Source organism: Lepeophtheirus salmonis, chromosome 1, assembly GCF_016086655.4.
Source record: "Lepeophtheirus salmonis chromosome 1, UVic_Lsal_1.4, whole genome shotgun sequence".
Taxonomy (NCBI): Eukaryota; Metazoa; Arthropoda; class Copepoda; order Siphonostomatoida; family Caligidae; genus Lepeophtheirus; species Lepeophtheirus salmonis.
The window spans coordinates 24,773,156-24,785,315 of NC_052131.2; the positions used below are offsets into that span (position 1 = coordinate 24,773,156).

General features: G+C 32.1%; 1 protein-coding gene across 1 annotated transcript in view; it reads left to right on the top strand.

Moving 5' to 3' along the window:
- LOC121123123 (prickle planar cell polarity protein 3-A) overlaps nucleotides 1–12,160 on the top strand; it is a 45,017-nt gene that overhangs the window by 29,865 nt on the left and 2,992 nt on the right. Inside the window, exon 3 of the mRNA XM_040718238.2 lies at nucleotides 6,898–7,284. Within this exon, the coding sequence (XP_040574172.1) occupies nucleotides 6,898–7,284 (387 nt within the window). The remainder of the gene's footprint in view (nucleotides 1–6,897; nucleotides 7,285–12,160) is intronic.

A 12,160-nucleotide genomic window follows, 5' to 3' on the forward strand; every position in this document is an offset into this window, starting at 1 on the left:
AATGAGTTTGTCACATATGATTTCCCAAATGGGATGCTCCCTTCGATGGGGTGAAGTGGGGGTTTCCCCTAAGCAATGAAACTCCTCCGAAACATAATGTTTCCTTCCTCTGCTTGACAAAGGGAATTGTGTTTTGGAGTTATATTCAGCATTTGTCTTCTTCCAAACACTTTTTTTTTGCTGTTCATATAATGTACACTCTCACAGTTAAAATAAAACTACCATTAAAATTATAAACTGTTCATTCCTTTGTCAATGGTTAAACTAACGAAATTGACATGGGATACATCGTTATTTGAGTACTTTCCGATACTTTTTCGACTAAAAATGTTGTTAAGAGTTATGCACAAACTGCAGATCTTTTGTTTTGGGATGGGGACTAGCTTTTTATTATAAAAGAACCTTCGTATTCCTTCTTCTTTATACGGATTTGGGCTTAACAAATGTGAACTTATGGCCATGTTTTATCACTTAATAGAGCACCAAGTATTGGTTCTAATCTCAGTTTATTAAAGTAACTTTTTAAATGATCATAGAGCACCGGGGAAGTAAAAACTTTGTCCTAACACGAACTTGACTGGGCGCAGAACTCGAAAACTCGAAAGTTTTGTCTCTAATCCAACACTACATACAATACTCCTACATAATACATAGAAACAAGGATAGTATAAAGAAACTCCTTGTTCAAAATTAATTCATGAATATATTTCACATCCTTTTTGACTACTTGATAACAAGGCTGCATTATTCATGGATTTGTATATATTAAGACTTAATAAACAATTTATATTTGAATCATCAGCCTAACATCATCTCTCAGAACATGTGTAGGTCAGGGATGTCCAAATTGTGTCTTGCAGGTCACATTGTGGCCCTCTTAAGGTTTAAGTACGCCATACTAATAATTTTCACTTTAAGAAGTATTTTTTGGCAAAAGTGTCACAATATCATCAGAACGAATATAATACGTACAAACATTGAAAGAGTATCGCTCTGGTGAAGAAAAAAATTACCAGAGAAAAACAACAACAATTTAATGAAAAAAACCCTAGCTGTCCCTCTCCCAAAAAACAAAATATAATCCTGCAGACGTCCCCTAACAGAGTTGCCAGATTTGCCTTTTATGAAGCAGGTTGACCTTGAAAAATTAGATTAAGCCTTTTTTTTTTAGATTCAACCACATTTGTATCCACGACATTCGTATCCAATTTTTTTTTTTTGTATCCAAGACATTTTTATCCATTTTTTTAAATTTTTTTGTTGTATTCATGACATTTATACCAAATTTCATATATATTAGCTCCGTTAGCTCACATCCATATATATATGTATGAAAATTGTAAATTAACACATTCAGACCTTATATAGTATGTAATTAAAGTTAGTACTTATGATTTCACACCGCATATTTAAATTTTGTATTTTACATATAATCAGCCAAAGGTGATGGATATTCTTTTTTGTAGATAATGTTGTATTTTGCAAATAGATTTGCAATTTTTCTTTGCTTGTCCCTTATCCTTGATCTTCTTGATGACCCCTCAATCCCATCGTCATTTATTTGGACCCTAGATATTCATCCCTCCACTTTTATCATGCCAGCCCATCTTCATCCCTTATGTGGGTTATTACAGACCAAAAAAAAATATGCAGTTTGACAAAATATAATAAATAAAAATTGGATACAATTTTGGTCTCACTTATTTAATGTGGATACAAATTTTGGCCTGAATTTGAAATAAATATGTATTTAATAGTTTTGTTTTTTTCAATAATTCCCAGAGAATGTATTTAATTAAAGACCATAAGAATTTTTTTTTTAAGTCTGGGACCCAAATATTCGGGAAAATTAGCCTTTCCCTTAAACAAATGACGTTTAGTAGTTCTGCAGTGACGGAAAAGGTTGGGAATCACATACTTTTGTTAATATGTAGCGAAAAAGTGTTAAAATTGTTTATTTGGCTTCCTCATATGAAAATTGCAGAGTACTTATAGTTAGTTCTATTACCTATGACATTAATAAAATGGTCATATATATATATAATATAAGCTAGAAATTGTCCTTTATAAAACAAACTAATGCCTAGAGCATTTTCATTGACGTCATAAATTGATTCATAATTGAAGGAAAGGGCATTTTGGGGGCTCAAAATTAATATTTTTACACCATCAAATTACCATATTTCTAAAAAATCATTATGGAACTTTGGCAAATGGCTTTATAAATAAAAAATGAGTTAACATCTGCATTGAATACTACTTGATGTAGGGACGAGAAAAAAAGATCTTAATAGTTATTATCTCCATTATAATTTTTATCTTCAATATGGATATAAGATAATATAATGATGTAATATTGTCTTTTTGTACATATGAGTGTTTGATATACAATACCACTAGGCAGCAGAGGGATATGTTTGTGATAAAAAGTAAGGTTAAAGCCTTATTATTTGTTGGTTCCATTTTGACATCCAGTAGTTCACTATTTTCCTTATTATGAAGGAAGAAAAGGGTTTTAATTATTATAAAAATTGGTTGTTTAGATACCCAAAATGGCCGACATCAACAATGCTGACGCCATAACGAAATCACTCTATTATGAAAAATGTCTTGTCTAACAAGAATCCTACAAAATCCCATGTAACTACAGTAAGACGGGTCTTGGACCCGGATCCAATAATGTACTCGGGTACGATATATGAAAATTTATATTATTCAAAAGATCCGAGATCCGTACCCGAACTCTTACGGGTAATTAAAATGATCCAAGAGATTTTTCAGACTTTAATTGCTTGATACTTGATCTTTCACATCTAAATAAACAGTTGCATGACGTGGTTATTCCACACGAAGTTATCTCAGACGTCGTCGTTACCTTTATTATTTCACACAAATCCCCCCCCAAAAAAAAAAAAAAGGGTTGAAAATCAGTCGGTAGTTAGCTAATTTATCTCAACTGTGGAACCATTGTTCCATAATGATTTAAAATTGTTCACTGTTTAAAAGGAGGTAATTATAATTCAACTAGTCAGTACGTTCAGAACACTGATTAGGAGAACAGAAGCAAAAACATGGACAACTGACATAAAATACACTATATTTTTGTGTTAGGAAGGCAACGCCATGACCACCAACACTAAAGTATACATTGCATTTGGTTGTTAGACCGCGGAGTTTCTTTTTTTTTTCTCCTCTAATCAGCGTTCTTAACGTTGTATTATTCAATAACATTTCCATAGATTGAAGTACTTGCCAAACACCAACTGATTTTGGGACTTTTTCTTTTCCTTGGATAGGTTCCAAGATACCATTAAGGTGTCCAATATTTTTATCAAAATAATTATAATAATGACAAATAAATATATTCTAATAGTAATTACATTCAGTTATTTATTGTTTCGGCATCTGTGATCAGAAAAAATGTCAACTTTATCCTGATCATATTTTATTCAAGTAAAAACTTCGTGGAAAATACTTATAAAATTCTAGACAAGTATCTGTCTAATATTAGTTTCATATCTATATCTTAAGTTCAGTTACCTGAAATTTAGCCGAGTATTTAGATCTACAGATCCGACCAAGATTAGGGGTGTCCACAATGGGAGGGCTGGAGGGGCTGTAACCTCAACAAAAATTAAGTAATTTTTGATTTTTACTAGAAAATTTGATATTTAAATAAGTTTATCAAATTTCTTTCCGAAATAATTTGGTGAAAAGCTATAGATTTTGAAAAAAAAAATTTCAAAAATTTATATTTGAAATTTAATTTTAGAAATTGTTTTTTCAAAAATTTAATTTTTGTGAACAGGTCTGGATTTTTGATTTTTTTTTTTCAAAAATTTAATTTTTGTGAACAGGTCTGGTTTTTTGATTTTTTTTCTCAAAAATTTAATATTTGAAATTTTTTTAGAAAAATTTCCCTCCTACCTTTACCTGTAAGTGCATGAGAATTGCTGTTAACGACATTTTTGTTTGTTATTTTTAGTCGGGGGGGAGAAGTATCGAAATAACGATTCTAGTTTCGGCGTTGGAACCGTTACAAAAATAGTGTACACTGTATAATTTGCCCCTACGTCATAAAGTTGAAATTTAACCATCAACAACTTTTAATACTAGGGAAATAACTTTTGCCATTGGAGTAGGAGGAGAGGGCTCAGGGTGGATCCGTGGACTGAGGGATCAGGCTGGATGAGATCACATCTGATAATGTATGGTACTACTACTTTTTCTATGGTGTGATATCCTACGGCCCCACAAAGCTCTAAAGGAGAGAACTCATAACTAACAAAAGGATCTGTGTAAAGGAAAAATTAATTTTAGTGAATAAAAAAGAAAAAATGGTTGATGTGTTTGCTCTTTCTTCTTTTCTTTTACAATATTTAAAAAAGTCACGGGGGTGTTGACATCTTCCTGTAGAAGAAGAATTATCACCCATTTTTGGTTCAAATTGATTTAAAAATGCATAATAAATTAAATATATACATAATTACAATATTATATCTGCACTAATGCTATTTTAAATGGTTCTTTTCTTTATAGCTGTCATTTATTTTCTCCCCCCCCAAAAAAAAAAAAAAAAAAAAAAAAAATCATCATAAAACAGGCAGTTGATTTTAGAAAGGTTATTATCCTAATAAATTTAATTAACTCTGAATACCTATGGATTTTGAAACTTTTCTGCGAAAAATTAAATATTTGAAATTAAATTTTAGAAATTTGTTTCCAAGAAATATAATCTTTTGATAGTTTTTACTCGAAAATTTAATATTTGAAATTTAAGGAAATTTTTCAAAAAAATTTCCAACAAATATAATTTTCTGTGAATAACTATGGATTTTGAAATTTGTCTCCGAAAAAGTTAATATTCAAATTAAATTCATTTAATAATTATTTACCCCCCCCCCCAAAAAAAAAAAAAAAAAAATTATCTTCATCATAAAATAGGCAGTTGAAAAGTTCTTAATTCAGTAATGTCATATGTCTTGCTCTCGCCTTCTTCGAGTGCTCTTACACAAATCCCATCTCTACTGATAACCTGCTCCACATAAGGATACCTTTCATCTACTTTTATGATCCTTCAAAGTGCCAATTGTCTGAATATTTCTAAAAAAGTCGAGATCCCTTTCCACCTAATTCAATAATATATTCTTTGCTTTCGAAATTATTTGCTTATTATTAGAAGTTTGCTATAATTGAATTTCAACTATCCGCAGTCTCCAAATACGAAATAGATAGAGAAAGTATAACGTGCGGGAAAACTTATAAAAGTGTACCCAAAATATTGGAATCCACACAACACCAAGAGTGTAAGTAATGTGTTTTTTTAGCCCAGGTTAAGTTCGTATGTAGATATTTTAAGTTTGCAACTTTTGCAAATAAATAAATTTGCATTATTATGAATGAAGTATGTACGTATAAACATACCTAAAAGACACCCCAAAAAATCCCGCCTAAATGCATGCGTCTTATGTGGGTTGAAGAGGTAATAGGTGTCTACCTATGATTATGTTTACTAGTGTTGCTTTCAAGTGTTACTCAAACTCTAAAAAAGACTCAACTTTTTCCTTTTATCTATCATTGTTTCTATCTCTTCTAACTTGGGCATACGAATATTTATGGACTTTTATTATCAGAACAATTCAAAAATGAGTGCCATCCTTGAAATATTGTCGTGGCCGTATCTCCAATTGACAACAATATGGAGTATTTTTGGAGAAGCTCTTTTTTCTTTAAATTAAAGTTCATACTTTCATCTATCCAATGAAATACTCTAAAAATTTTGGATCTATTAATCGTAAAGCCGAATAAATCTCTGAATAAAAAACATCTATTTTCCACTTTAAATAAAGATAACTCGAGTTATAAGTATGATGCAGACATTTAAAAAATTAACATAATTGATCAACCCCGAGGGCTTAGCTTTGAACCTTAAAAATAACAACAAATTTATGGCCTTGTTCTGGAGGCCACGAGACTCTGAGAGAACAAATAAGGTCATATTTGGAATGAAGGGATCAAACGCTATGAAATGGAGCATTATACTATTTTTGTAACATTTTGCTGTTGAACAGTGAGTGTAATTACTGCCACTCCCCAGAAATAATATTTGAAAAAATAAAGCAAACTCGAAATATTCGAGTGTAAAATACAAAAAAAAGGATTGTGGATCAATTTCTATAATTATCTTCCATTGAACGATCAAAAGATCCATTGAAGTGGTATCCATTCCAGCAACTTCGGTGGTCAGTGAGTGTGTCTTTTCTACAGTTTGAGAAATTATATCGAGAAAAAGAATTAAAAGATGTTAATAACTACATCTACATGGCAACCTCAAATAATTTAATTTATGTTTTGTCGTAAAGAATATTTTCTATTATCTTTATTATTTGATTAATTATTATTGGCTGCTTATCTATTGAGGTGGTCAAACTGATATATTTTTGAACATAAAAAGGTCAATATTTTTCTTTACTCGAACTCAATAATAATAGCTTGAATCCAACACTAACCTTTACTCATAATCTTGCTTCTTTTAAAAAAGTAATAATTATTCATCGTTTCTGTGTTGTTCTTTTTTTGTTGGCAAATTATATTCACCATATATGTATGTAAATGTGATAATTTTTAATTTTCTGTGTCAATTTACAAAGAGACGACGTACGTATAGTGAGAAGGTAACTAGATTGTACATGGAATGATGCGTTTCTCTGTCTATAAGCATATATTTAGATAGTTGGCTCATCAGCATTACAAATGTATGCTAAATGAGCTATCCGATCTCTTGTCATAGTTGTGAACTTATTATTATTAATAATATTTAAATTTGTAGTTCCTAAAACTACTTTTTAACAAGTTTTGTTGTACATTTTCCTATAACTAATATATTTATCATTTTAGGGTTTAACTACGGGTCAAATCGAGGACTACATGCGCGAACTCCCTCCTGAAAAAGTTCCAAAATGTGGTGGCTCATCCGGTGAAAAGTATCGAGAGGAGCAACTGAGCCTACAATGTCCCAAACAAGACTTTGCCCTTAAATACACACGACATGTTGAGCCTGGTTTAGAGACCTCCTCCTATATTGACTTTATAGCTGCAAGGAATAATTTAGCTCTGGATGTAGGAAAGGCTCTGGAGATCTCGTCTCTCAAGTCGCAAACACTTCCCGAATGTGGAAAGTGTGGGAATTTAGTACAAGGGATTGGTATCCTTGCCACAAGGCTGGGATTGGATTCTTTTTGGCATCCCTCCTGTTTCACCTGCTCTACTTGTGACGAATTGCTTGTAAGTACAGATACTGTTTAGTTTGGTATGGACCGATCTCATAGAAAAATTCGGTCTGGATAGGTAGCATACAAAAATATATTTAGATCGATCTCATTTAAAATTCGATCTAGAGCGATTTTATTGAAATAATATTAATTTTAATAAGGACTTGTTAAATCTGGGATTTGGAGAAAATTCGTCCGGCATTTAAAGGTCATTGAATTTGATCCCTCATGTCGTTACTTCGTTCATAGAATTCTAGAGACATGGAATAATTAAGCATCTAGCTTAGCTTGTTTTTCTTTATTTCTCCTCTTGAAGGAATGGAGTAAAAAATGACGTAGACTCTTTTTTTTAACCAATCTCTCCTTTAATATTCCCCTCATGTGGGAATATATATTCGGCGTTATTATTCCAGGTCTTTAGAATTCCATGCCACATTGTATTTTGCAACATTCCCTCTGAAAAGAAACAAACCTAAAAGGCCCAAAATCAGTTGATAGACCAAAACTATGGAAGCATTATTTAAGTAGCGGTAGTACCTGGTAATTCCCGGAGTTATTAGGCGTCGACGAACATACAATATTTTCTTTAATAAAATAATCTAAAAGATAACATCCCAATATATTCTTGATGTTTCCTCCATTTATCATAAGCACACTCACACGTAGCTACTCACTCAACACTTGGACATCTCTCCTGAAGAATAAAAAAAATAATATGATATCATGAGCCAGGGATTTATTTAGCTCAATGCTAAACCACATTTTAAGTCAAATTCCCTTTTTTAATATTATATAAAGTACTTCCCTCTTTTTTCTTTTAAAATATAATGAGTTGAACTAAAAGCCTGCGAGATTTTAAAACAGTGCTTCCTGTATGTTACACTCCTTTTTTTTCTTCTTAATACTGTATTGATATTTGAATCAGGGATCACTATATTTAGTGCACCCGGTGATGTGTTTTGATATATTTATAAATTATTTTTTACTGCCTAAATGATAAGTTAAATCAAAGTTACTTTTTAAATACTTTTTCACGACTGTTATAAATTTTTTTTTTTATTATTTTTCTTTTGCAAAAGAACATATTTGTCACTCAATTCAGTCAAATTGTATGAACTCTCAAAATACTCAAATTGAATCTCATGGTCACATGATGAAATGCCCTGATTTCTTCAATGGAACATCCTTTAAGATTGAAGGTAGAAAGAGTTGATGTAATAATAATAAATACTTTGAATTATTAATAGAGATAATGTTAGTGAATTGTTTAGAGCATATCTAAAAGACCCATTTTGATTTCAACCAATCAACATTGCTCAGAGCACTGATAATGAGGGCGGATAAGTTTAAAAATCAAGAGCTGAAAGTTAAATACAATGGGCATTTTTGTGTTCGTGAGGTCTGGACTGAAATATAGGCTCCAATCAATCTAGAAAAGTTCAACGAAGATACGGCGTTAATTCACTAACTCAAAAATGTACAGTGTATTTTGTTATCAACTGTCGATATGTTTGCTTCTATTCTACCAGTCAATGTTTTGAGCATCTTATACAAATTCAGCCCCTCTAGAACGTAATTCCCTGATAATTATGTTCAAATTATTGATATATGAATAAAAAGATTTTATAAAAATAGGATTTCCTTCTTTTTTGTTATGCTTTAGTCCTCATAACACTTTTCAAGCCATTACTTAGCTTCAACAGTATTTTTCCCCTCAAGGAACGATGTAAAATTAAAACACGAATTTTTTTTATCCATTGTTAGCAGAATAACTCACAAGCTAAAGAATAAATTGTCATGAAATTTTGACAGTTGTCTTTTGAAGCATGGTACAAACTGAAAATGAAGTGAATTTTTAAAAAAATAGTGCCCTCTATGTGTGAAGTCCGGTAGTTTTCAAACCAGATGTTATTTATTATTTGGGAGAAAGGTTGGGTGATACAACAAGCTAAGGACGTGAAGACCGAACCCAATAATTGTTCTCGGACCGAATCTCAACACTACTATTTAGCTATTTGTATGTATGTAATTCCTCATTCAAGGTCGTAATCTCATCTCATAGGGAGGACATACTTCTTGAGGTCGTCTTTTATCTTCTTTCCTTTTAATCGGGCTTGACACACTTTTTTTTTCTTTTCTCCTCATGATTGAATTTCCTTTTATCATAGTCCCCCCTTTGAGTAAGAGACTTTATTTACAATCATATACTTTTAAATATTGTGTTCTAAAAACCTTCATAATATGTATTTAAAAGGGAAGGTGTAGGCCCCTTATTCACTCACCTTGTGTATGTATTCTTCATTTTACCTACTTACTCAAATTGATTCTATCTTTCTGATATCAACGCCTACACAGAGTAAATAAACTAATAAATAAAACTGGGATTGTCTTTCTCATCACAAACAATGATTTACTTGGTTCTCTAATAGCCTAGTCATCTATTAATAGGAGTACGACTAATTACCAAAGCTAATATTTACAATTTTTCTTTTTCTTTTTCATGTATATACATATCTATTTATTAGCCATGACACCATTTCCCATATTTTATTAGAGGTAGTACCAGGAGTTAATAGGCGTCGGTCCACATTAGCTGCCATTACGTTGCATCAGATCAGCTACAATATGTGGTGACAAGGTAGGAAAGAGAAAAGTATATAAACAAGGACATTGGCAAGAATGACTCTGGTGTCAATCCCCAATTCTACTCTGAGTCCAAAAACTCTGCAACAAATCCTCAAGGTTATTTTATGAGCACACATCAATCTGGTTTGGAATATAATTAAATTTACTCATAAATTAAATAATAATTGTGAGAACTGAGGAATAGAAGAGTATTCCAAAAATGCAGGCCAGCTAAAAAAATACACACGATTTACGTCACTACTTTTTGATGCTGTTTCTACTAAAAATACCAAAGAAACATGTCGTTAACGTATTAATACAGACAATTCTTGACTCCTTCACAATGTAACATTCCATATTTTGATTTTTACTTTTATAACAGTATTGGAAACAGACAGACCCGCAGGATTTCTTGGCAATAGAATCATGTTTAACCTTAATCATAGTTCCTGATTTAAAATATAAAAAAATATATCGAATCACAACACAATAAGACTAATTAACAGGATAACTTATTAAGCAAAGAAAATAATAATTAAGTTTCTTTGTCCGTATTTCTGGATGAACGTATGTATGTAAATTTAGGCAATCTCATTTTTTATCTAGGAATTAAGTAACAGTGTAAAGGATTTTTCATTAACAGCGCTCACATTTTTTTTTTTTTTTAAATAAAACAAAAACGGTTTGAGATATTGACGATTTCTGTATTTGCCGTTAAAATACATTCAAGTTAATTTGTTGTTTGAATGACCACCACGTGCACGTTTTACGAAGTCCAAACGTTGAACCCAATTTTCTACTACTTTTCTGCATAAATTGGCTGAAACTGCAGCAATTTCGCGTTGAATATTTGTTCTGAGCTCTTCTAACGTCGACGGATTATTGTTGTAGACCAGGGCTTTCACGTGACCTCAAAGAAAATAGTCTAGAGGCGTTAAATTGCACGTGCGAGGCGGCCAATTGACTGGTCCATTTCTGGAGATAGACGCACACCAAACTTACTCTTCAATAAATCGATTGTAATTTTTGCTATGTGTGAAGTGTTGAAACCACATATCGTCCAAGTCCATATCTTCCAATTCAGGCCAAAAAAAATCGGTTATCATGGCGCGGTAACGATTTCCATTCACAGTAACGTGGCGATTGTTATCGTAGACGAAAAAGTACGGCCCAATGACACCGCCAGCATGCAATCCACACCAAATAGTAATTTTTTGGGGATGTAATGAGGCCTCATGAATCACATGTGGGTTTTTTCCGGCCCAATAACGCATATTTTGCTTGTTAACAAAGCCATTGAGCCAAAAATGTGCCTCATCGCTGAAGATGATTTTATGTTGAAAATCAGGATCCTTTCCGAATTTTCCTTCAGCCCATTTTACGAATTTCCGACGTTTGAAGTGGTCAAGTGGCTTCACTTCTTGTGTCAACTTGATCTTATACGGGTGTAAGCCAAGATTTTTTCGCAAAATTCGCCACAATGATGTCACAGAGATGCCCAACGATTGAGAACGGCACGTAAAAGACAAATTTGGGTAATCTTGAATTGATGCGCTTGCGACAGCAATATTTTTACATTTCCTGCATTTCTTTGTCTCACTGGCACAGTAACATTATGTAGCGTGTATGTGGACTCAAATTTTTTCAACAAACGTTGAATTGTTGATTTTGCTGGTCGATAACGTTGACCATAAATTGGCGTTAACGCTCTTAAAGTTTGGATCAAAGACTCACCACTTTTGTAATAAATTTTAATAATTTGCAAGCGTTACTCGAGTGTGTTCTGATCCATGATGAAACTACAATTATTTTTTAGCACAGCTGTCAAAGAAACAATAGCAAATATGACGTCGTTTTCGAAACCTATGAACGTAAAATGTGAGCGCCCCTATTGAAAAACCCTTTAGTTATATTAATGACATTTCGCAGGATTTTTGCATATTGCATCAGGCGTGTAGACTAGTAGCGCTCTAAAGACTAAAGTACTATCTGGCTTATAAGTCATAACATCATGTTATTTATTTTTTTCTCAGGCTGTGATTATTATTATTATTTCCTTCTTGAGGAGATAGCATCTACGTATTGAGTAACTACTTATTACTGTGCTCATGAAAAATGGAGAGTATCGCTAAGGATTTATTGGAGAGTTATCTTCCATATTATTAAGGGAAGGTTTGTCTGTTAGTAGACATACCTAATAGCACCGAGCTATTGGTATGACTTGTAATTTAAAAAAAGATTTTTGTAGAGAAAAATCTAAGTTT